We start from the raw sequence: 26,323 nt of genomic DNA on the forward strand, positions 1-26,323 counted from the left end.
ATGAATGAATTGCTTAAGCTGGGTCTTCAGGCTATGTATGTTAGTTCACCTCACCTCCCGATCCAAATTGTTCTTTCTTTTGTCACTTCAAATTTAATCAAGTCTGTTCCCTGAAAAGTTTAGTTCACCTCTCGTGTCTTCGGGTATGAGCCGTTAGTTCGGTCATCATGTCTGATCTGGGCCGTGACAGCCTCATATGTAATACATGCGTCCGGAAACAGAATTGATTAGTTCATCTCTCGAGTCTTCTCGTTCGAGTCGTTCGTTCTTTTTTCACTGGCCGCCTCCCTGTTCAGTGTCTCGCAACATATACGTTACAGTCGGATTATTGACTGCATGACGCAATCTCTCCTGAGCTTTGACAGAATCATCATGGTAGGAGTCCGTTGAGAAGACAAAATGCTTCTTAGCCACCATATGGTCAAGGGACTGGAGACAAATTCCCTCGAACGTTGGTGGAAGGTTCATCAAGGCATGGAAGCTTGACTGTTTTGTTTGAGGCATCCATAGTCTTCAGCTTCAGCTTCTTGATTGGCTCAAACTTGATAAGTTTTCATCAAGTTCTTGATAAGCTAGCACTGAATATCAAGCTATGGGTGATACAACCCTTCAAATCTGCTGTGACCATAGAAATGCCAATCCCCTCATGCTTCTCACGTTTTCTCTTCAGTTTTTCACTTCTGCACTCGGGATTGGGGAAGCCATTTCTCTACAACTCTTGGGTGTAGACAAGACGCAGTGATGCAAGCCTCGCACAATCTCGGTCTTATCACTTGATCTTGAATAACATCAAGCACAGCATTAATGACATCTGACATGGTAGTCTGCTCTGCTTCACTGACAGGGTTGGTAGCTAGGGCTTTACCTCGGGATGTGATATGCTTTGCTTATTGAATGACTTGCGACTTGCAGGTAGAATGACTTGCGACATGACTGATGGTAATTTACTTCTCTCGCAAAAAGGTCCTCACGGTGAAGTCCAAGTTCTAAGGCTTGAGGCGTAATCTGTTTCCATGTAGGCTCCTTCAATGCTCCGTCCTTAGCCTTATATACTGGGAACTTGATGCATCGTTCAGTCTTTCCCAATACTTTCACTTCCAGCTTTCCACAGAAGATACACTCTGGGGGGAACAGCTGCTTAGCTGAGGAGGACCAGCATTTACATGGTGAGCGTGATGTTGAAGCTTGCTGAGATGTCACAGTAGGTCTTTCCTGTAAGCGTCCCTGGTTCTTTGTAGCCTTTTGGTAGCAGGCTCGATGATAGCCAGTTGTTTCTAAATTGGCTCCTACAAGACTCTCTAGAATGAGATTACAGACGTCATCCATGCGAAACGGCGAATCAAGAGCTTCTTGGAGATGTCTATCACGAATGCTGTGTAGCAGAGCCAGCTTGTCAGTAGCAGACCCTTTCATTTTACTAAGTGGTGTGAAATCTGCATGCTCAAAGCCATGTACATGTATAATAACATTTTCAGGACCATGGTCTTTTGATTTTAGACACCATCATCTCTCTTGGATTTCTTTGTAGCAGGATTGAACTTCAGACTCACTATCATTTTCTTTGACATGATTAGCAATGATCACCAACGAGCCAATTAGCTATTATAGTATAAGAGTGTTGACTTTCTTTTTCCCTAATGTCTTCAAGGCAGCTTCAAACTTGGTAGAGGAGTATATTTTTCAGACTCACCATCGAAATCTCCCTTCTCTTTTTTGAGGATGATTAGTTTGCATCAATTTTAATTTCCCAGATTATCATCAATCATTTTCCGTTTCCCAGATTGTCATCAATGTTTGCTGTTAGTAGAGAAGGTGGGAAGATGGGCCGGCACTGATACCGTGTGGCACTAGATTTCTCCAAACAGCTTTTTTTTTGTATTTTGGGCTTGCTAAGTCTGGACTTTCTGATGGCCTTCAGTGTTATTGACTTTCGAGTTTCAAATTGATTCAAATCTAAATTAAAAACATGGCACAATATTTTGAAGTGGGGAATATGTTTATCAGACACCTATTCAACATTTATTTATTAGATATCTTACAGACTGTAAAAATTCAAAAGTTAGAAAACATATATCAATAGGGACCATATAGGGGAGGAGTTCCAGTGATCCAATGTCACCATTTTTTAAAATACATTTTTTGGTGTTTATTTGAGTTGTTATACACCATACATCATCTAATGATGACAATCCTCATATCTATCAATTCCTCATGCAAAGGTGAAGAGAAAATGGAGTGGATTGTGTTTGTAGAATGTATTCTATGTAGATTGAAAGTTTTCATTTTTCACAGCGAAAATCAAGCACGGACACAAAAGATGATACAAAAAAGTCACATATGAGACAATCATTTGCGTAGGGAACATCACAATTCCTTTTGCTAGACACCTTTAGGATTACAAAAAAACTAGGTTAAAAAAAATATACCTTTCGGGTGATGGTGAACATATATATATATATGTATATATACGTATACGTGGCATATATATATATATATATACCCCCCCACCCGATGAACGAATGACTCAAACCCGATACAAGAGATTAACTAATCAATTCTGTTTTCTGTACAGAACATATGGGATGTTGCGCATGCGCAGTCAACACATAATGAACATTCATGAACGACATTTCACTACTTGAAAACGGCTTCCTCCACATCTTCTGCACATCACCACCACGGTCAACACCACGACAAACATCAGAATAGCAGCCACCATGATGGCCACATATAAAGACTTTGACTCTGGTTGTTCTACGAGAAAGAGAGAGGATGAGAATTGTAGAGTGATTGTATTGTACAATAAGAATAATAAGAATTGTAAGTGACTGTAGTTCATTATCAGTACAGTCAACATGTAAATGCACGGAAAGCGTAAGTGTTCATGCAGTTCTGTGTGCATGTGTTTTTTGCCCTGAAACTTGGGTGTAGCCAACACTTTGAGAACCGTTTCTGCTGTTGATTACCACAGAAAATAATTTAAACTCGTCCCTCATCTTACAATAGCAAACAAATGTTTTTTTTTGGCTGGTTATTATCGTTAAACTAAAACCATAAAAAATTGTTACTTAAAAGAAACTAAATGTTTATTTTAAAATTGTTAATTAAAACCACAATGTGTCATTTTTAGAGGTCGCTTATTCAAAACAAAGGCGTGGCTTGATGACGCCTGGATTTCGCGGAGCTTTTATTCTGCCACAGACGATTTTATTCTGCCATGCTTCCGCTTCTTCCGGTCATGTGTGTGTGGGGGGACGCAGCGTTGTTTTATCATATTACACACATATGAGTGTGTTAAAGTTATGTTATAATGCTACACTTTGCGCTCACTTGGCGCACTGCAGTAAGAGATCGATATTAGGCGATAAAACATGGTAGCCTCCTCTGTGCGGTAAATCAAGAACACCAGATTTAAACAATAAGACTAACTGTGTTGACCTGGAGAACAATGATCAGTTTCTGTCCATCAATGATCCAAACAGTTGCTCTCCTGTCTAATAAAACACATCAGATATTAAAGTGTCTGGTGTTTCCATGGTTTCTACAAAATCGAGGGTAACACGGGTATGATGTCATTGATAGGCGATGCACGGACACGAGTCCTGTTTAAAATTGCTTATTTAAACATTCTTGGAAACATTTGGGATAATTTAACTACACAGGTCAACACAATATATAACATTGCTCTAGTGGTTTTGGGATATTTTAATCTAAAAATTGTACATTGAGCCTTTAAAATAAACTAAATGTTAGCTGAAATAAAATAAATTACATTAAATTTAATTAAATTACTTATCAAATTTATTTCAATTAGTTACTAATTATGCCAAAGCAACGCTTCTTTGTTTCAGTTGAAGTACTAAAATTGAATCAATTCAGACATTTAAAAAACCCTGAATAATTAACTTAATTACTAAAACTTTAAAATTGAAATGACAAAAGAAAATATAAAATAAAAATATTTAAAAATATTAATAAAAACTGTAACAGAATATTAATTATACCGAAATAACACTGGCTCATGGACATGAAGTCTAAGTAGCGTGTGTGTGTGTGTGTGTGTGTGTGTGTGTGTGTGTTTGAGTACCTCCATTGTAGATGTAAATGTTGCTGAAACGGGAGAAACCTTTCCCACAGTCCTTCCGGCAGCTGTACCGTCCTACTTCCTCTACGGTAATATCCTCTGTGTTTTCAGCTAGTGTTTGGCGTACAAATGAGTTATTGGGTGTGTGATACCAGCGGTAGGACGTGCAGTCGACAGGACAGTGACTGCAGGAACACCGCAGACTATTAGGAGACGTTGAATTCACTGTAGTAGCAGGAGGTCCACCTGTGTCACACACAAATATGACTTCATTCAGTGGTTGTTCCTGTAACTCAACTGATAGCATATGGAGTTAGCAACATTAGCTAAGGTTAAAAAAGTGGTTGACCGATATATCGCCAAGGCTGATACACTATATTGCCAAAAGTTTTGGGACGTCTGCCTTTACATGCATATGAACTCGTATGACATCCCAATCTTAATCCGTAGGGTTTAATGTGGAGTTGGCCCACCCTTTGCAGCTCTAACAGCTTCAATTATTCTGGGAAGGCTTTCCACAAGGTTTAGGAGTGTGTTTATGGGAAATTGACCATTCTTCTAGAAGCGCATTTGTGAGTTATTATATAGAACTGTTGAACAAAAAAAGTAAATTGTATACGAAGTATTATAGCATTTGCTTTTACATTATCAGTAATATAAATGCAACCAATATAATACTTTATCATGTACTGTCAGCATTCAGCAAATACACATTTATATAATTCAAGTCTTTGAATATCTAATAAAAATGTAGTTTCACAAACCTTGCAGACTTAGTCAAATTTAGCTATTAGATCTTCTGAAGTGTGAATGCCTGATGACTGCGTGTACCCAGTGCGCAACGAAAGGTCCGTGCAAATTGAATGCACATGAGCGACAAACTTTAAAGTGATAGTTCATCCAAAATATTTTAATTCTTTACTCACCCTCAAGTTGTTCCAATAACCTGTATGCGTTTCTTTCTTCTCAATTGATGGGACCCATTGACTTCCATGTATTTTTTTTCCCCCCTCCATATTGTGGAAGTCAGTGGGGTCCATCAACTGTTTGGTTACCCACATTCTTCAAAATATCTTCCTTTGTGTTCAGCAGAAGAAAGAAACACATACAGGTTATTGGAACAAATATTTATTAATCATGCACAAAAACATACTTTTTTCGAAATCCTCCTTGGCCATTGATCCGATTTAAAATTGACACAGATCATCTACAGACCATGCCGACAAAAAGTAATTTTGATATTAAGTGGCAAAAACATGCAATCAAAGTTGTGCATGGGTAATGTTTTTCATAAACATAAATGTCTATAACTCCTAAACATAATTAGATATTTTCACCAAATGTGACACGCTTATGTTTGGGCGCACTCTGAGATCACAAAAAATTGGTGGTGCTATAATTTAACAAAACAAGAAATTGCTACTACAATACAGTATTATGATGTAATTTGCTATATTTTACAAATGCATTTGTGTATCATTACTAAACTATGTGTGTGCCATCGTCACCCTGCCCTGAAGGTACTCAAAAAGTTTCAAGACAGCGCCACCCAGTAGTAAAAAAAACAAAATAAATTGCTAATAGCATTTTGCCTCAAATCATCTTAATTTGCCTTTAATTGCTCATTGTTGCAATTCATCTGACCCTCCCAGCCATGGAGGCAAGACTTATTGTGCCTTCTTTGTGCTTGGCCCCTTAATGGCTGCTTGCAGCTATATTATTATTATTGTTATTATTATTAACATAATCCTTAGAAAAGCTTAGTATTATTTTTTATTATCAGGGTACCCGCGGGGTCTTAAAGAGCACCTATCATGGAATTTTGAAATTTAACTTTCATGTAGTGTGTAACATAGATCTAAGTGAACAAAAACATCATGTGATAGCTTGAAATATGACAGTGCACCGTATATATAGTTATTTTCTTTCAAAAGTAAGAGTCGACTCGGAGTCATTTTTAAGAATCGTTAGAAGACCGAGGCTTTTTCTCTGACTAGATGACGTCAACTTGTCAAGTTATTTGAATACGATACGCCCACTTATTGCGCTCCAAGACGCCAGTGAAAACTAGAAAACATCATGGCGACGAGACGCTGTGTTCTGAAGTGCCACTCAAAAGCAAACTTCTTTCATCTGCCCAAGGATGAGCATTTGAAGACTAAGTGGCTTGAAGACAAACCATACATCGTCGCGATTGTGTGTTTATTAGTCGTCAAATGTATGTTTCGCGATCTCAGGAAGCTTTTATTATGGACTTCTATTATGGCACATGGTTCTTCTTCGTCTGTCTGTATCATATATGGACTACATGTGCACAGAGCGCCCTCCGGCTGCCAGGATGAATTGAAAACAACACATAAGAGACAAAATCGCTCATGATTAGGCTATAACTGCCCATTTTGAGGAAGTATTGAATAAAAAATACTCCTCTGTTTAGAAATTTGACACAGACATATGAGAATCTATCAATATGTCTCCTCATCTGCACACTTTTGAACTAAAAGCCCTGAGGGATGTTGATACGTCGCGAGTCTTCGTGAGGAGAATAGAGGAGTTTTTTTATGAATGAGATCAGCTGAGGCTCATATTACAATCAAACGGTACCGATGAGGTTTTCATATTCATAACTCCTGACACATATTAACAAATTACTGTCACTATAAGACTTTGATGGGCGTTCCGTTTCCGAAAATATCTGCACAGACTAAACCAATCACAAATGACTGGGTCATCGGACCAATCACCGCAGATTAGCGTCACGTAAAGGCGGAGTTTTGAAAAGTGAATCACTAAAGGAATCATTTGAGAATCGCTGTCAAAACAGGTAAAAATAAATGCATATTATAAGAAAACTAAAGTCTTTTTTGTCATTGCATGCATGCAAAACTGTTGTTGGGGACTTCTAAAACAATATTTGGAACATTTTAAATGCCATGATAGGTGCTCTTTAAAAGCATTGAAAAAGTCTTAAATTTGATAATCTAAAATTAAGGTCTTAATAGCCTTGAATTTGGTATACAAAGTCTTGGATTTCGTTACAAAGGTCTTATTTTTTATTTTATTTTTTTACTTTTCCTAGGATTAAGTTCATACCGTAACAAAATGAACTGTTACTAGTGTGGGATAATTAAAAATTCATGCAGCGTAATGTTGAGTGCACCTCGCGCTCCACGTCACAGCAGTAAGCGCGAAAGCTCGTGCACCCGTTACTATGGTTACTAGGCAAGTGAGGTAAATTACAGAAAAAGATAGTAGCTAGCCTAGTTTGTCGGCTAAAATGGGAAAGTTTCGGTTTAATCCGCTGTGGACAAGGAATCCGAATTACGTTTGGGTCAAACCTGTGCCAGGAAATGACCGCGAGGCCTATTGCTGTTGGTGCAGGAAATCTTTTAAGCTAGCGACAATGGGTGTTACGGCCCTGGACTCCCATATGAAGGGTGCCAAACACACCGCGTGTAGCACTGCTCGCCAGCGCCAACCACCTATTGGCCCGTTCTGTGCACCGCAGATCTCTTCGGTTACTGAAACAGCTCTGACTATCAATAATGAAGACATTTCTACAATAGAAATTCCACCACAGCCAAGGAACATTCTATCGTACTGTGGCTCGACACCAACTCTGCGGGCAGAGGTGATGTGGGTCCTTAAAACAGTCTCTGAGCACCACTCTTACACTTCAAATGAAAACGTTACAGAGATTTTTAAAATCATGTTTCCTGACTCCGAGGTTGCAGCTACATTCTCGTGTGGAAGCAACAAAACGGCATATATTACTAAATTCGGATTAGCTCCCTTTATAACGAAAGAACTGACTGACCATGTCAATATGTCCAACGGGTTTGTGATCATGTTTGACGAGAGTCTCAATAAGATGACGAAAAGTAAGCAGTTGGACCTTCATATTCGCTACTGGGTGGAAGACCACGTCCAGTCACGATACTTCGGCTCGCAGTTCATGGGGCATGCAACGGCGGTGGACTTGCTCAAACATTTCAAAGTAAGTTTTTATTCTGAATTTTAAAAATGTTGAGTTTTTTTATTTATAAATAATATATGATATAGTAAAGTAACAAAACACGAGCAAGTGAGCTGTTCAATAATATCACGATTGCAAATGTTACATTGAATGTATAGTTTAATAAACAAGTAGCCTAGCTAATATGTAGTCACTTACAATTTAGACGCAATATCGTTTTATTTATTTTATCGTTCTATTTCAACGACGAAAATAGTTACAAAAGAAAAGCAACACTAAAGTGCTGTGTTTTGTTATTGAATGATTCAGCATTTTGAACAAACCGTTTTAATGAATGACTCAATGATTCATTTATTAAGACGGTCACTTGCTGCCACCTATTGGTTTATTGTTTAAAGGCATCATTGTTTTTTTTATATTATTTGTTTAAATATCAATCTCATAAAATTATTTATTACAGTTGCAATTTTGCAGTGTAAATGACTTAATTTGATTGATAACGGCAGCATTATTATTAAAACTGAATTTGATCAAATCTAAGAATTTGACAGGAAAGAGTGCATATATATAGTAAGGTTTAAAAACTGTCCTTATAAAAGTAAATAACGCCCTGGTGTAAAAATCACAATTATGCAGATTTAAGTATGTAAAGTCTGATGAGAATATTGCTTCAAAATAAATTGTATTTATTTATGACAGACATTATTTAAAAAGTAGAAACATATTGTGTCATTAAAAATGTATTGTAACATTATTATAAAAACTCATCACACTAGCTATTATGTAGGCTATATAATGTCTTTGTTTAAAATGTGCTTTTCATGTCTTTTAGGAGTGTGTATGTGACCTTGACTTGAGGAAGATGGTCTCTGTGTCTATGGATGGACCCAATGTTAATTGGCGTTTTTTTGAGATGCTGCAGCAGGAGCATGCAGAGCATTTTGGGGGTGCTCAGCTGGCAGTGGTGGGGAGTTGTGGCCTGCATACTCTCCATAATGCTGTCAAATGTGGATTCACCGACTGGCATATGGAGAAGTTCCTAAGAGCTCTGCATACAATTTTTCACAATGTGCCAGCAAGAAGGGAGGATTTCTGTAATCTCACAAAGTCCAAAATCTTCGCTTTGCCTTTTTGTGGTCATCGTTGGGTCGAGAACCTCCCTGTGGTGGAGAGGGCCCTTGTCATCTGGCCAGACATGATGAAGTATGTTGAGGCTGTTAGCACCAAAAAGCTTCCTAACCCTGGGACGTCCTCCTATGATACAATTGCGGCGGCAACCAAAGACCCTCTCATTCTGGCAAAGCTTCACTTTTTCATGGCAGTGTGTCGAAGTGTAACACCTTTCCTCACCAGATACCAGACCAATGAGCCTGTGCTGCCTTTCATTGGTAATGACTTGGCTGAACTGCTGAAGGTGAGGTGAATCTTCTCATTTTATTGTCATAGTGATTTTAAAATCTCCTCTCGTTCACAGTTACGCTAAGACTACAGCTAAGACTGAATTAATTGAAAATGCAAATATTTTGAATAGTCAGATAAATTAGGCTCATTTAATAATACTGGAGAAAAGAAACATTGTAAAGTCAGAGTGCTTATTTTGTATTGTAAAATATTTTGTATTCTCAAATATGTATATTTTTGTCTTTTCATAGAGTTTGCTGAGGCGATTCATCAAACAAGAACTTCTCAATGATGCCACACCTCAGCATTTGGTCCGGCTTGATGTTAGTGACATGCAGTCCAGGGTTCATCTAAGAGCTGTTGATATTGGCATTGGAGCTGAAGCTGCAATAAAGGTATTTAGGAAATACATAATGTGTGACCAGACTGCTCCTGGTGTCCCTGTTGTTAGACCCGTCTACTCAGCCCCTCACTGGATAGAAGGAAAGAGGAGGGAGAGGAAGCTATTTACTTAATTTAGTCCCCATTCATTCTTAGGAACGTCAGCAGCAGAGTAGATCCACTGAGGAGCTTTCTGTCCTCCAGTTCAGAAAGGAATGCATGGAGGGTCTGTCCAAAATTGTGAAGAAGATTCAAGAGAAGAGCCCTTTGAAATTCCAGACTGTAAGGCAAATGACTTGTCTTAACCCAGCTGTGATGTATTCAAGTCCAGAATTGTGTCAGGGCCAGATGAAGTGTCTAGTCAAAAGGTTTCTTCAAGACAAGCAGTTAGATGGGGTTGCTACAGGTACATAAGATTAAGTCCTGACGTTAGGCATACAATTTACAAAAGAAACACGTGTACATTTGATGTGAGTGCTTTTTCTTTCACTCTTTCTTTAGGTGATCTGATCATTCAGCAATTTTCACAATTGTTGTCCCTGGAGGTGAGGAATGAGAAGTTCCTGTCTTTCAAGCCCCTCGAGAAGAGGCTGGATGTGTTTCTCCATCCTTATATAAGTCAGCCCTACCCACAGCTCTGGGCTTTCATCAGAAACCTTCTGCTCCTCTCCCATGGGCAGGCTACGGTGGAGAGGGGCTTCTCTATCAATAAACAAGTAGAAACTTGTAATATCCAAGAGGACACTGTCATTGCACAAAGAGTTGTGTGCGATTACGTGTCCATGCATGGGGGTGTTACCAAGGTGCCCCTCTCACCAGAGCTCCTGTCTTCAGTCACATCAGCAAGGGTGAGGTACAGGATGCATCTTGAAAGTGAACAAAAGAAAAAAGAATCTCAAGCACATAGTCAAAGAAGAATAATGATTGAAGAGGAGTTGGAGCAGCTAAAAAAGACAAGACAGACCATCCAGGAAGTTGCGGAGCATCTGAGGAGGGATGCAGACAAGATGGCAGAGGAGGCTGAGGGCAAACAAGGCAGCAAAATGGCAGAGCTAATTGCCAAGTCAAACGCGTTGAGAAGAAGCTACAAGCAGAAGTTGACAGAACTTGAGAGCCTGGGCGAAAAAATTGCAACCAAGGCAGCAGAGCTGCGAAGGCTGTAGTGTTCAACACCAAGATCAAATCGATTTGTTTATTACAAATCAAATGTGTTACGCTGTTGCGTATGTATTAAATATAACTGATCATTTAAATAAAATGTTGTATTAATTCAAGTAGCCTACTTGTACATAATTATTTTCTAGGGTTCAAAATTTATACAGATTTGACATTTTCCCCTCATACTTCTGTCAGAATGAGTACGAAGTTGGCATTGAATTTCATTTGGAGGATCCTGGGGGTACCCTGATTATATACAGCATGGTACCCTTACATACAGTGTGTTAAGGAATGCCATGGTAAAATATTTTGTAGTACTATTTTTGTGTTAGTACATGCAATAGTAGTGGTCATGTATAAATGAAGGGGTGAGGTAAGGCAGTTATTTAAGTAGTGTTTACCTATAACTTTTAACTCCTGGGCATCAGAATCTCCTTCCTCCTGATCACGATCTGCACCGATGTGGCTGTACCTGTAGGTGGCGTGGCAGCTGTACTCTCCGGTATGTTCTTGTGTGGCTTTGTCGATGATGTATGTGTCTTCTCTTATGGTTTTGATTAGCACATGATTCCTATAGAACTCAGCCGTTTCCACTTTCCCTCCACCCCAGACTGCACACCTGAGAGCCACACGCTCCCCCATCAGTGCAGGAACATCCGGAGGCTCCAACATCACCTTGAGCTCTGAGAGACAGAGAGACAGGTCAGACTGCACATCCATCACCCACTGCTGCAAGACACTCATGCTTCATTTAAAGATCCCATCAAATTAAAGATGGCTTTGAATTCATTTACTGATGTTGCACTACGAGGTGTATTCAAATTTCTGTCCAGTCAAATGCTTTCTAGAATGAGAGTAAATTAAGACAAACTTTTAGCAGGTATACAGATTTAAATGTACAGTCTTTTTGTTCCAGGAAAACAGACCAAAATATATTGATGACATAATCATCTTCTTCTTCTTCTTCTTCTTCTTTTCCTTTTGGGCGTTCCCTTCAGGGGTCGCCACAGCGAATCATCTGCCCCCATCTAGCCCTATCCCCTGCATCCTCTTCTCTCAGACTGACTACCTTCATGTCCTCCTTCACTACATCCATAAACCTCCTCTTTGGTCTTCCTCTTGACCTCCTGCCTGGCAGCTCTAACCTCAGCCTCCTTTTAGCAATATATTCACTCTCGTTACAAACACTTTACAACTACCACTGCGATCCATCATCGTGGGATACAAGCAAGAGAAGGCTCGGCTGGTGCTGGAGCTGAGGGAAACCACTGACCAGCTGGTGAAAGCAGCGGGCACCCAGATAAGAACGGAAAGAAAGTGGAAAGCCCAAGAAGAGGTCGACATGGCAATCGGCAGGCTGAAGCACCGCGAGGTGGTCGGCAGAGTCCCGGAGGGTCGGGCAGGCCTTGGGAGGGGCGATATTCCCTTGTTCTGGTCAAAGGCTTCCAAAGAAGACCGAAAAGCCATGGTGGTGGCGGAAGTGGCAAGAGCTGAGCACGAACGCCTTAACATCAAAGCGGTGTCCCAGGGCCAGCAAGGACGTTGGACGGCATGGGAAGGCCTCATTGACAGGTCCATGTCATGGTCCGACCTATGGAAGATCCCCCAAGCTAGGCTCAGCTTCCTGATCAGAGCAACCTATGACACCTTGCCTTGTCCCCGAAACCTCCACCAATGGTTTGGTGCCGAAGAGATCTGTTCCCTTTGTAACACCAGCAACACAAGCCTCCAGCACATTTTGTCGGGCTGCACGACAGCATTGTCCCAAGGCCGCTATAGGTGGCGGCATGACCAAGTACTGAAGAAGCTGGCAGAGGTGGTAGAGTCATGCAGAAAGGAGGCAAACAGCAGACCTTCCGCTCGTGGACAACATTCCATCCAGTTCGCAAGGGCTGGAGAGAGTGTCATACCCTCCCGCCAGAGAGATACAGCAAGGCTCCTCTCATCGGGAAGTGAGTGGACCATGAGGGTCGACTTGGGAAAGCAGCTCCAGTTCCCCAGGGAGATAGTGGAAACATCCCTGCGGCCAGACCTCGTCATGTGGTCAGAAGCTTGCAAGACCGTCTTCCTGGTGGAACTCACTGTACCATGGGAGGGAGGTGTGGAGGCTGTGTATGAGCGGAAGCGAGCCAAGTACTCTGATCTGGTGACAGTGCAGTGAGGCGGGCTGGAAAGCCTTTATCTGCCCTGTGTAAGTGGGGTGTAGGGGCTTTGTAGGTTCCTCATCTGCTCGCCTACTTCGCGACATGGGATGTACAGGAGCGAGACATCGGAAAGCAATGAAAGAGTTGGCAGAGGAGGCAGAGAAAGGCAGTTTCTGGCTGTGGCTAAGGAGGAAGGAGAAGTGTTGGGGGACAAACACCTAGGGCAACGGCAGGGAGAGATCCCTGCCATCGCTCCGCCACCACGAGACGTACTGGGGTTAAAGGAGCGAAACGTCGATGAGTGGTGGTCCCCAGCTGATGACCCGTTCAGGCTCACGGAAGTGTTCAGTGTGGTGTCACGGTACACCAGATCAAAAGGCACTGGATGAGGTGCGTCAGGCAGTGATGTCCAGCAGGAAAACCAACACCTGTATATTGATATGCACTACGAGGTGTATTCAAATTTCTTTACAGTCAAATGCTTTCTAGAATGAGAGTAAATTAAGACAAACTTTTAGCAGCTATACAGATTTAAATGTACAGTCTTTTTGTTCCAGGAAAACAGACCAAAATATACTGATGACATCATCATCTTCTTCTTCTTCTTTTCCTTTCGGGCGTTCCCTTCAGGGATCGCCACAGCGAATCCTCTGCCTCCATCTAGCCCTATCCCCTGCATCCTCTTCTCTCAGACTGACTACCTTCATGTCCTCCTTCACTACATCCATAAACCTCCTCTTTGGTCTTCCTCTTGACCTCCTGCCTGGCAGCTCTAACCTCAGCATCCTTTTAGCAATATATTCACTCTCCCTCCTCTGAACATGTCCAAACCATCTCAACCTGGTCTACAAAACATCTCACATGTGCTGTCCCTCTGATGTACTCATTCCTGATCCTATCCATCCTCGTCACTCCCAAAGAGAACCTCAACATCTTCAGCTCTGCTACCTCTAGCTCTTCCTCCTGTCTTTTCCTCAGTTCAACTGTCTCCAAACCATTCAACATCGCTGGTCTCACTACTGTCCTGTACACCTTTCCTTTCATTCTTGCTGGTACTCTTTTATCACACAACAGACCTGACACTTTTCTCCACCCATTCCAACCTACCTGCACACGCTTCTTCGCCTCTTTTCCTCACTCCCCATTGCTCTGGACTGTTGACCCTAAGTACTTAAAATCCTGCACCTTCTTTACCTCTTCTCCCTGTAACCTCACTGTTCCACTTGGTTCCCTCTCATTCACACGCATGTATTCTGTCTTGCTGCAACTAACCTTCATTCCTCCTCTCTCCAGAGCAAACCTCCACCTCTCAAGACTTTCCTCCACCTGCTCCCTAATCTCACTACAGATCACAATGTCATCCGCAAACATCATAGTCCATGGAGATTCCTGTCTGACCTCATCTGTCAGCCTGTCCATCATCACCGCAAACAAGAAGGGGCTCAGAGCCGATCCTTGATGCAGTCCCACCTTCACCATGAAGTCCTCTTTCTCACCTAAGGCACACCTTACCACTGTCCTACTGCTCTCATATATATCTTTCACTACTCTTAACATGCTTCTCTGCCTTCCAGACCTCCTCATACAATACCACAGCTCCTCTCTTGGCAACCTGTCATATGCTTTCTCTAAATCTACAAAGACACAATGCAGCTCTTTCTGACCCTCTCTGTACTTCTCCATAAACTTTCTCAAAGCAAATAATGCATCTGTGGTGCTCTTTCTTGGCATGAAACCATACTGCTGCTCACATTCTCCCCTTTGCCTTGCTTCCACTACTCTTCCCCACAACTTTATTGTATGGCTCATCAGCTTAATACCTCTGTAGCTTCCACAACTCTGCACATCTCCCTTGTTCTTAAAAATCGGCACCAAAACACTTCTCCTCCATTCCTCAGGCATCCTCTCACTCTCTAAGACCTTGTTGCACAACCTAGTTAAAAACTCTACTGCCATCTCTCCTAGACACTTCCATACCTCCACTGGTATGTCATTAGGACCAACTGCCTTTCCTCTCTTCATCCTCTTCAAAGCTCTCCTAACTTCACCCTTGCTAATCCTTTCTACTTACTGCTCAACAATATTTGCCTCTACAACTCTTCTCTCCCTGTCATTTTCCTCATTCATCAGTTCCTCAAAGTACTCCTTCCATCTTTCCCTCACCCTGCTGTCACCTGTCAACACATTTCCATCTCTATCTTTAATCCCTCTAACCTGCTGCACATCCTTTCCATCTCTATCACTCTCCCTCGCCAACCGATACACATCCCTCTCACCTTCCTTAATTTCTAACCTTGCATACATGTCCTCATAAGCTTTCTGTTTGGCCTTTGCCACCTCTATCTTAACCTCACGCTGCATCGCCCTATATTCCTGTCTACTATCCTCCGTCCTCTCACTGTCCCACTTCTTCCTAGCTAACCTCTTCCTCTGGATACTCTCCTGGACTTCCTCATTCCAAGTCTCATTCTTTCCTACTTCCAGATGACACACCTAGCACCTTCCTACCTGTCTCCGTGATCACTTTGGCTGTAGCAGTCCAGTCATCTGGAAGCACCTCCTGACCACCTAAAGCTTGTCTCAACTCCTCCCAGAAAATCACACAGCACTCTTCCTTTTCCAGCTTCCACCACTTTGTCTTCTGCTCTGCCTTTGCTCTTTTCATCTTCCTCACCACCAGAGTCATCTTACACACCCCGATCCTATGCTGTCTAGCTACACTCTCACCTACCACTACTTTACAATCGCTAATCTCCATCAGATTACAGCGTCTACATAAACTATAGTCCACCTGTATGCTCCTGCCACCACTCTTATTTGTCACCCTGTCTTCCTGCCTCTTCTGAAAGTACGTGTTCACCACAGCCATCTCCGTACTTTTAGCAAAGTCTACCAACCTCTGTCCTTCTGGGTTCCTTTCCTGAAGACCAAACCTGCCCATCACTTCCTCGTCCCCACTATTCCCTTCACCAACATGTCCATTGAAATCTGCCCCTATCACCACTCTCTCACTTCTGGGAACAGTCTGCATCACTTCCTCCAACTCACTCCAGAATATGTCTTTCTCCTCTTGCTTACAACCTACTTGTGGAGCATAGGCACTAACAACATTCAACATCACACCTTCAATTTCCAGTTCCAGACTCATCAACCTATAGAGACAGAGCGACACACATCCTAATCTGAAGGCCACGCCCACCGGGGGGGGGAAACAATCGAACGCTCTCCATTGACTTTGTATTGCGTGAAGCGGCCTCCTTGTCATTTCGGACTTATAACAAAAAAACAGAACAATGTCTAAAAGCGGATATGTGACAAAGTGTACAGCAAACAAGCTAAACAAAACCCACAACCAAAAACCCAGAAGTTTTTATAAGCTGTTGACCCAAAAAAAACGAGCGTTTAAGGACAAAAAAGTGGATACAGGCCATTGAGACAGAGCGCGACACGTTATATTACAACAACATATTACAAGTACACCCACTACAGGGGAACGTAATCAGCGACAGGAAATATAACATATAAACCTGACATTTGGATATTTGACTTAACAGTGACAAAATGTTTACTGCACACATAGGCATACTGAGTGTCAGGATCCCAAAATTTACCCATTCTTCCTGCTGAAGCTGTTTTACTACCTCGGTTTTTTTTTGGGTCGGCAGCTTATAAAAACTTATTTCTGTGTTTTTTAGCTTGTTTGCTGTACACTTTGTCACATATCAGCTTTTAGACATGACTAGGATGCAGCCTCACGCAATGCAAAGCAAAAAAAATCCATTTGCTCTCATGGCTGTTCATGGAAACCATTTAGATTGGGAAGATATTGTTTGTCATTTCTGAGGAGGACCTGATTGAAGGATTCAGAAATTACTTGACCATTACATTCAGATTTAATTATTGTGTAAACAAGATTGTGGCCTTTGTATATTTAGATTTGATAAGTGTATAGAGACAGTGTGATAGCACTGGTGCGGAGCTAAATGTGTATTCTATGTTATGGGTGTTAACCGTCCCCTATTGACCTTTCTTTCGGAAATACGCAATCGTTGCGTAAACGGAGTTCCTGTCAAGCGTCAACACATCAGAAAAGTATACCCGGCCAAGAGAAAATGGATCAGCGATTCTACACAACTTCGCTAACGGATTTGCCAAATAATTACATTTGATGGAAATGAACAATTAGGCATATTTACATAAGTCTCATAAAGAACCAGCGTTACATGACACGTCTTCCTTGACCAAGATAATCTTGTTTGTCCGTACTTTGGCTACAGTTCAAAATAGTTTAAACATCACGCAGTGTGCACAATTCTATTTTTTAACATACAACATAATACTTTTAATAAAATTATAGATATGTTTTTATTTTAAAAGACAATCTATAATGACTGTTCCCAATCTATATGTTTACAATAATAAAAATAATGTTGATTAACATCACGTTATGTTTTAAAACAAAATAAATTCACAATATGTATGGAGGCATTTTGCAGAAGTGAATTTTATATATATTAAATATACATTTTGAAAATAAAAAATATATACACGACTCACGAGGCAACGTCCATTTAAGCATGCATGTTTATTTTAGTAGTTCCGTCAGTGAAACAATACTACAGCCTGAGAAACATTTAAATAGATTTCAGTTAATAATGGTTAATAATATATATAAGTTAAATATTAGTTGAAAAAAAATATTTGTTTTATATTTCCCCACAGAGGTGCGTCATAAGCCGCTTTGCGTTGAAAGGCTTGTAGGACACGAGCAGGAAAGTTTGGTCCTTCATCCCGCTGGATAGCCTGAATCCATTTCCGTCAAACTCCACCATCAACAGGGAAGGAATGAAACGACAGATATGGCTGCTTTAGGGAATAACAAGAACAGCCCGGTAAGCTACAATCACACTTGCTCGTTGCTTGCACCATTTGTTTACATGTAGCCCTGCCTGGGAGGAAGAAGATTATCACGATGATTGCGTATTTCCGGTCGCAAATACGAAATTTGTGAGAAAGGTCTATAGTTGGTATGATCCGCTAGTGTTTGGCAGGAAGATTGCATATACAAGCCAGAGTGTGTGTGTGTGTGTGTGTGTGTGTGTGTGTGTGTGTGTCTGGGTCTGGGGAGGGGGGGTCTGAGAGCTGAAGATTGTGAAGCCAAAATGCTGTAATATGTGAATGTCTGATTGTCAGGGTCCTGCCCTGACAGCCTTGTCTGTCTTGTCTCTGTTCAATGTTTCTTTGTTTGTCTTGTGTATGACCACATGGCTCTGTCTTTGTTTGTGTTGGCCATGTGCTCCTCTTGTCCCACCTCCTTGTTTTGCCTTTACCACACCCCCTTGCAGGGCCTGCAGAGAGTTCTTCAGGGGCAGGGGCTCAAATGTAAAAAAGGGGCAATATGTAAATATATATATATATATATATATATATATATATATATATATATATATATATATATATATATATATATATATATATATCTCCTTATGCTCATCAAGCCTGCATTTATTTAATCAAAAATACAGAAAAAAACAGTAGCCTGATATTGTGAAATTTTATTACATTATGTTCTTTTTAACTTTTTATTAATCAAAGAATTTTGAAAAGAGTATCACAGTTTCCATCATTGACATTAAATCCTCATATTAGAATGATTTCTGAATGATCATGTGACATTGAAGAGTGGAGTAATGATGCTGAAAATCCAGCTGTGATCACAGGAATAAATTATATTTTAAATTATTTTAAAATAGAAAACCATTATTTTAATAATATTTCACAATATTGCTGTTTTTTTATCAAATAAATGCAGGCTTGATGAACATAAGAGACTTTCATAATGCTGCATAATATTCAAAAATGGTAATATAATAAAGTCCTTTCACGTAACCATTTCGCCAGCCTACACTTCACATAATAGGCCTGTAGGTGCCGGTGGCACTTGGTTTTTGTTAACTTTGATAGTTTCATGAAATAGTAAACGGTGTATCAATATACATAAATACAAGTGAATTTAACACTTACCATTAATGCGACTTTTGCTGCTGCTGCTGTGGTTTGTGCAGGGATTTGTTTGTTGTCAGTTAAAATCCATTTTGTCAGTGATGCAATTTATAAAAGGAGACAAACCGCAGGAAATCGTTCCACAAACGTTAGTTCGTCTGTCCATGTAATTTTCAACCGATTTATGAATAAGAACAGAAAATTACCGCTCCACTTCACATCGCCCAATGGAATTTGAACTTGCTTTGCCAGATCACGATTGGTTGGTGTATTTACATGACAAACGGGCATTGGTGAATTGCGTAATACTTTAAAATATATAATATATAGATTTGTAATTAAATCAACACATTAGCTCTGATTATGGATGAAAAAAAAAATATTGGGCCACACACTCCCTGAAAGGACCATATTTGGCTCGAGAGCCGCTTCCGAACAGTGGAAAGTCAGCTGTCAATCAAAACGCACGCGACCCATAGCAACGCGTTATGGTAACGCCTCAACAGAAATTGTCCGACTTTTGAGCCGTTCGTTACTACTGTATACATTGTCATGTTATAATAATCACATTTATTTAATTTTATTGACCACGATATTATCATTGATATTTGTCTGAGAAGGGGCACTTTTGATTCATTTTGAAAAAGGGCTGGGGCTCGAGCACCCAAAGCCCCCCCCCCTCTGCACGTGCCTGCTCCCTTGTTTAGTCCTTGTTTGCTTAATTGTGCTCACCTGATCCTCATGTGCTCTTCCCTTTATATTGAGCTCCTTTCCCTCTTGTCCTTGCTGGTTCGTTGTGTGCATTTGTTTTATGCCGTGTCTAGCTAAGCTATTCCCAGGGTGCTTCTCAATATCCCTCCTCGTTTCCTCGCTCCTCCGTCCTCCATCCTATGACCCGGAAACCGTCCGAGCTCAGCCATCTTGTAGGACATCTCAATTCTCTAATTGCACCGCGAGGAGGCGAGGATCGAGGAGTGAGGAGGCTTCCTGAGGAGTCATGAGCGAGGATACACGGTTGTATTCTTTGAGGAAGTGTTTTATCAACCAAACGTGAGGCACGTATTAATTCTCCTCCCCCTTCACATCTTGCCACAGTTTATTGACACAAATGTATGTCAAATAAGAACAACTCACAGTTGCAGAATCATATCAAAGCACAAGAAAATGAAAGAAACAAACTGTAATACTATTAACAACAGTTAATAACTGGGAATAAATAGTTGTTATTATTAACTGGTAATATTAAATAAAATATGGACAAATGTGGTATTTTGTAGGGGTTGAAACTATTACAATATAAATAGTTATCTCAAATCTTCAAGAATCCCGATGTGCAAACTAAATCCAGTGGTGTAGAGTATTTTTTTTATTTTACGCTTTGAAGTGACGCTAAAGGGAGCGAGGATATATCATTTCACTGGATTAAATTCCTCCGTCCTCACGTCTTTTCCTTGCATCCTTCCCTCGCATCCTAAAGGGGTGGAGCTAAGACGCGAGGAAAGGAGGCGAGGAAAGGAAACGAGGATGCACAAATAAGAATTGAGAGCCTAGTTATAGTCCTTTGCTTTATTTTCCCTAGCCTTATCTTTTGGATTTCTCTAGTGTTGATTTTGGTTCCCTGAGCCGCTTCCTTGTCTCCATCGTTGGCCATCACATCCTTGCTATCTCTACCCTGACCAGCCAGTTCTCCCATTGTGTCCTGCTCCTATTGTTTGGACTTTGTTCATGTTTCATCATTCTTGTCCTGCGTCCTATATTGTTAATAAATTTCACCCCCTGCTCATTCTGCATCTGGGTCCTCACTCCCAGTACCCTGACACTGATGTGACATGTCATTGTCAGAGGCTTGTTCCTCGAGGTTAGATCTGATGCCTGGTTTTATTTTTATGTTTTGTCCATTTATTTTTTTTGTTTATTTTGAACTTTATTTGGAGCACGTGTGATTAGACAGCTGTCAGAATAAAATGACTTGGACTTTAGTGATTGCCTACTTTGTACTTAACTCATTCCCTCTCTATCTGGGCCTGACTGGGAGAAAATGACATTACAACTCAGGTTAACTGTATAACAATTGTGGGATTACAAATGTATACATTGTTATATCTAGGTTCCGATGTAATAGAATATAACTGAAAACATTACATTTTGAAGTAAACTTGAGGAAATTCTAAAGAGATTACGTCAGGCTGTGTAAGTGGTTGAGACATTAAGTGTTTTGTCTTTATGCACTTCCTGACTATTTACCATGACAAGTTTAGAGCAATACTGCCTGAGTGATTGGATTAGCATCTATGCATTTGACTGGCACTGTTATGCTGATTGAATTACGGCTGATGAGACAGGAATGTTTGGGGTGTGTCCCTATTTAGAGTGTCTCCTCCCCTGCTGTATAATCCCTCCCCTTGAAATGTATATAAAATACAATGTTCAACTGGCTTTAGTCAGACTTGGAACCTCAGCGGAAAGACAGCACGTTTTTTCTCAATAAAGAATCTTGCTGAAAAACCTATCCAAGTTCTCCTGGTCTCTACTTCAAGAAACAACAGAAGTTCACAACACAACCATCCATCCGACACCTTGTGGAGGCAGCTCATCGACTTTAGGAAGTATCGGTAGTTGTGACTCTCCGACACAAGGTGGCAGTGGTTGTATCAGCTTGCCGACAATATGAGTTTCACCTCGGCTAACAAGTTTCAAATTCAATATATTTTAACATCACTTGCTTAACATGTCTATTGGCATGTAAGACTGATGGGAACTGGCTGACAACTTCAAGGAAAGTCGATGGGATTCAGTGCTGTTTTGGACCCCATTGAATTTCATTGCATGGACAAACAATCAGAACATCCTCTATCTCCTTTTGTTTTCCACTGAAAAAGAAAGTCATACAGGTATGGAACTACATGAAAGAGTTAATAATGACAGTTTGGTTTGAATTGTCCCTTTAACTACACAGGTGATCTGAAATACAACAGGAAAAGGAGGAAGGCGTCACCTGTCATTTTCAGCGTCACTGCGTTGCTTCGTTGTGTGTCCTTCTTGCACCAGAAAGTGGCTCTTTTTGCCTCCATCAATTCTGCATACATAACAGCTTTGTTCTCCTCAACACGAGTGAGTTGTAGTCTGGAGCCGCTCTCTCCCCGCAACACATAACACTTCCAGCCCTTCAGATCATCCTCCACCTGCAGCTCCATGTTTCTTCCTCCACCTTTACTCACCACAGTGCCACCTACAGATGGAGAGAGCTGAGCGTGAGGCTCCAGCTCTGAGAGAGAGAGAGATTATGATGAACAGCAGGAGGAGCAGATGATCGTGAGGGAATGTTTAGTGTCGTGTTCATACCCAGGACAGTGAGTGTGTACGGGTCGCTCTTCGATCCGGCCCGCTCACATCGATACATCCCGTTGTTTTTGGATGTCACTGATGTTAGAAGCATTAAAGATGTATTATGTGATTGTTGATCTCCATTAATGAACCATTGTATCGGTTCACCCCCTCCATTACAGATCAGAGTGATGTCATCTCCAACAAACACATCTGGGAACTTCGGCAGCAGAGACACTGAGAGAAGGAAAACAGACACAAGAGACACGTCTTCTGTAACGCCAGGTGATCTGATTATTGTGAAATACATTATTGTACATACATAATGTCTCATTATTGCAGTAATTGTTTCTAGCATGTTATATGTTTGGCAACAGTTCTTCTAACCCTCATTGATGGAGTGTGTAGCACCAAACAACCATGTAAAAGACACATCATGGCCATATTCCAGGATGACAATGTCAGAATGAATTAAATTTAGTTTTTTTTTGTGCTTTATTTAAAAAGTTATAATATAACTTTTCATTTTCGCTGATCTGCTTATATTTAGGCACTGGTCTTATTTCAGCTGCTCTGGTCTTATGCACAAAGAAAATGTGTGTATTTACCTGTTGGTTTTTGCCCGTTGTCTTCTCTTATGAGAGCCAACAACACTGTGAGATAAAAAGATGAATCTGATTATTTCTGGACTTATGCTGCCTTCACATGCTATCAGAAATTCCCACTTTAGAAGTCGTGATTACGAGTTTGTTGCATTCAAGTGCTTTGTTGTCGGAATGAACAGTAATCAATGTGGACACCAGGTTTATTCTTGCCTATTTATTGGGAAAATCTTATTAAAACCAACATCATATGTAGTGTCCTATGCACTGACGACCATATAAACATTCCAGATAGTCCGCTTTCTGGCCATTCTGTAATTGCAGTCAAATGAAGGCTATTTTCCTGGTGTTTGTGCCGATTGGGGCGTGGGGGGGGGGTTTTGGCGATTGGCCGACCAGGAAAAGTTCAGGTTCCCCCAATCACGAGCCCCCTCCTGGGGCTTTTCAAAATATCTTTGTAATAAATGGTTGTGTAATGCAAATCTGTGTAACAAAATGTCCAAATTAGTGCAAACAATTAGTGTGGGTCTGGCTTGTCAGGCTAATAATTCTCAACATTTATTATCATTTAATGTGAATATGTTAACCAGACAAACAAAGCTCATTAAATAATTTGCCTCTTCTGTTACGTGAAAACTGCAAACTGGATGGTTTGAATTAAACTTCAACATGAATGTAGCAAATATCAACAGAATCAGACAATATGATGCTGCATTAACTCTTGTGTTTTTACCTGACAGTGTCAGCAGAGACCTCATGTCCACGACGCGCTGTCCAGCTGTCTGATAGAGAAATCTGGGGAAGTGGAGAGGAAGTGGACTTCAACAATAAATCAATATTTCAGGTGTTTACAATTTCAAAACAGTCCAAAAACACGATTCCTTGAAATGAAGCTGAAGTTCTGTTCTGAGGGGTGGCACAATATGCGGCCGCTTGTCAAGAATGGAAAACAAAAGTAAATTCTGAATATATTATAGGCCTATAAATAATTTTTTTTAATATCGCCTAGAGAGAGCGCACAAAGTGGCCTCCCTTTATAATCACTAAAAGCTGTCACTCATTCAATGAACGTCATACAGTTCTGTTACCGTATATTAATCAGTGAAGCTGATGACACAATGAATCTCTTATTTACATAATATCCACACTTAGAGAGGATTAGCGCATGTGCAGAACTCCGCACTGGACAAACACTCGAGCGTGAGTGGATTCTAACATAAACACCTGTGATTGGCCATTACGTTCGAGAAATCAACAAACATGTCTGTGATTGGCTACATTACTCGCTGAAGCGAAAGCACATTGGAAACTGAATCATTTGATGATTTGAATACAGATATGCACTTTTGCCAACTCTTTTTGGCTATTATTACAAAGAAAACAGATCCTAGACCAGCAGTTATGAGCAGTTTTTCTCTCTAAGAGCAATCAGTAGCAGAAGCAGGCGGCTGTGGTTTGAGTGAGGAAATTACACGCTATTATGAAGTCTGTCTCCCTCGGTCCGGAGAGGGGCACAGGGATGTCCATGGGGTCCGTGGACAAGCCTCCCCCCGACCCCCCTCTGGCTCCAGGCCTGGTTTTGTGTGTTTTTTGCAGCATTCACACTGAAAACCAACGATGCCTCTCAGTCTTTTAGCCACTCCGGCCGACGGTGGTGTCACGTGCACACCCTCTATAGGGAGGACCGGCTCTGCCCAGAGCCCTTTGCATTAGGAGTTCCAAGCTCACTGATTTTATATGATTGTCTTGCTTTGGAATGGATTGTTGCTATCACACAGCTGTTGCTGTCCCACTTTGTCAGATGGGATTTGTCTGTATTTGAGACAAAGAGCAGCCAGATCTTTGACCATCTGGATTGCTTCTCTTAATTTTGTTTCAGCCACTCCTTGAACTTCCTCTACCCACAGCGATTTGGCTTTAAACCATGTTTCATGGTTTTCTCTCTTCATGGGTAATAACAATAGGGATTATTTTGTCTCTTTGCACTGGGGTTTTCAGTATCATTCTCTTTTTAAGATGCTTTTCAAACTTGCAAAATATCGCGTTCAAGCAACAATTATTTTTAGTCAGTTAGGAACCATGAGTTTCACTTTCATCTGTTATTTTTATGCTTCATTAAACGCTTTCTACAGCTTGTCTACATCATAGACACAAACTTAACACATCGTCACACATTATAAACATGAATAAATAAACTATAACAAATAATTCTCTTTTTTAGAGTGTGGACAGCACACAACTTTTTTAAATGGCTGTGTAAATTTGTCAAGTCTGTTTGGTGGTAACTCGAGCTTCATAATAATTCAAAAACAATCTACCTTTAATGTTCCACCGCTTGTGCAGTCCGTAGATGAAGAAATAGTGGCGTCTTCGTGCTGCTGCTCCCCTACGATGCAGTGATACTCCACAAACGTCCATGGAATAAATAAAGGAAGAGGTGTTCTTTCCTCAGAAGTGCGCTTGCTTCCTCCTGCAGATCAGTTAGCTTGTCCAACAGTCTCCAGTTTGTTACAGTTCAGTCCCTCGATGAAGACTTGGGTAAAACCCAACAAATTAAAACCAGCTCAGTCAAATGGGATTTCTTTTGGCTTTCTAGACTTTCAATCGAGCGAATGATGAAACAATTTAGCCTAATTCTGTGTGATATAAATCAGGCAGATCCCATATGAAGTGATATTTCTGTGGTTCTCTCTGAATAATTAAGATAATCTAGTCACTTATGATGAAACATTCTTGTAACAGTGCTGAGTTATTTGCTTTTTTTCTACCATGTAAAATGCTGTAACTTTGATTACTTTATGCTATCACTACATTTAGAGGAACTTCACCAAAAAATGATTGTCCTCCTACCTTATTTCCTTCCTGAGTTATTGCATGTCAATTAGAAAAATGTGCAAATTAGAGCACATGTGCAGCACTGACGTCTGCAGACACACAGCTTGAGAATGTCCAAATGTAAATCTATTTTTTTTCTTCTTTCATTTAAAACGTTTTCTATCAAATGATACCAACCTATAAGTTTGGAGTTATGGGTCTTTTGTGTATGTCACTCAGAAAAAACAACTCTTAAAATACCTTCAGGGCTTAAAGGTGCTGTATGTAAGTTTTTGACTACTAAAGCATAAAAATACCATAATATGTTTGCAGATATTTAGGAAACATGCTGAGTTCACATACTCGTTTCTCTGAAAAACAATGCTAATACGTTATTTTACAAAGTGCTGGGTTAAAAACAACCCAGGTTGGGTTG

The 26,323-nt window shown here is 40.6% G+C and overlaps 2 protein-coding genes across 4 annotated transcripts; one reads left to right on the forward strand and one right to left on the reverse strand.

Moving 5' to 3' along the window:
- Positions 1 to 87: 87 nt before the first annotated feature.
- LOC307119806 (high affinity immunoglobulin gamma Fc receptor I-like) lies at positions 88 to 26,087 on the reverse strand. 2 transcript variants are annotated; one of them, XM_079806359.1, is made up of 8 exons: positions 25,392 to 26,087; positions 23,807 to 23,868; positions 23,080 to 23,124; positions 22,490 to 22,708; positions 22,143 to 22,412; positions 11,402 to 11,683; positions 4,088 to 4,330; positions 88 to 2,754 (listed from the first exon to the last, which is right to left on the reverse strand). In XM_079806359.1, the coding sequence occupies exons 2-8, from the start codon at positions 23,829 to 23,831 to the stop codon at positions 2,618 to 2,620; spliced, it is 1,221 nt and encodes a 406-aa protein (XP_079662485.1). In that variant the 5' UTR covers positions 23,832 to 23,868; positions 25,392 to 26,087; the 3' UTR covers positions 88 to 2,617. The 2 variants fall into 2 exon arrangements, with proteins under 2 accessions (XP_079662485.1, XP_079662486.1); XM_079806360.1 differs by having other exon boundaries at positions 4,091 to 4,330; positions 25,392 to 25,572.
- Positions 7,165 to 11,114, forward strand: LOC307119808 (uncharacterized protein). Of its 2 annotated transcripts, XM_079806364.1 has the most exons (3): positions 7,165 to 9,474; positions 9,713 to 9,856; positions 10,344 to 11,114. In XM_079806364.1, the coding sequence occupies exons 1-3, from the start codon at positions 8,923 to 8,925 to the stop codon at positions 10,350 to 10,352; spliced, it is 705 nt and encodes a 234-aa protein (XP_079662490.1). In that variant the 5' UTR covers positions 7,165 to 8,922; the 3' UTR covers positions 10,353 to 11,114. The 2 variants fall into 2 exon arrangements, with proteins under 2 accessions (XP_079662490.1, XP_079662489.1); XM_079806363.1 differs by lacking the exon at positions 10,344 to 11,114 and having other exon boundaries at positions 9,713 to 10,113.
- Positions 26,088 to 26,323: the final 236 nt, after the last annotated feature.

The sequence above is a fragment of the Gobio gobio genome, assembly GCF_949357685.1.
Source record: "Gobio gobio genome assembly, chromosome: 23".
NCBI lineage: Eukaryota > Metazoa > Chordata > Actinopteri > Cypriniformes > Gobionidae > Gobio > Gobio gobio.

Excerpts from the sequence above, each read along its gene's own strand:
- LOC307119808 (XM_079806363.1), top strand. The coding sequence starts at position 8,923 with ATGGTCTCTGTGTCTATGGATGGACCCAATGTTAATTGGCGTTTTTTT. Across the intron at positions 9,475-9,712 it reads ACTTGGCTGAACTGCTGAAG|AGTTTGCTGAGGCGATTCAT; the intron begins GTGAGGTGAATC and ends GTCTTTTCATAG.
- LOC307119806 (XM_079806359.1), bottom strand. The coding sequence starts at position 23,831 with ATGAGGTCTCTGCTGACACTGTCAG. Across the intron at positions 11,684-22,142 it reads AGTGACGCTGAAAATGACAG|AGCTCAAGGTGATGTTGGAG; the intron begins GTGACGCCTTCC and ends TCTGTCTCTCAG. Across the intron at positions 2,755-4,087 it reads CATTTACATCTACAATGGAG|AACAACCAGAGTCAAAGTCT; the intron begins GTACTCAAACAC and ends TCTTTCTCGTAG.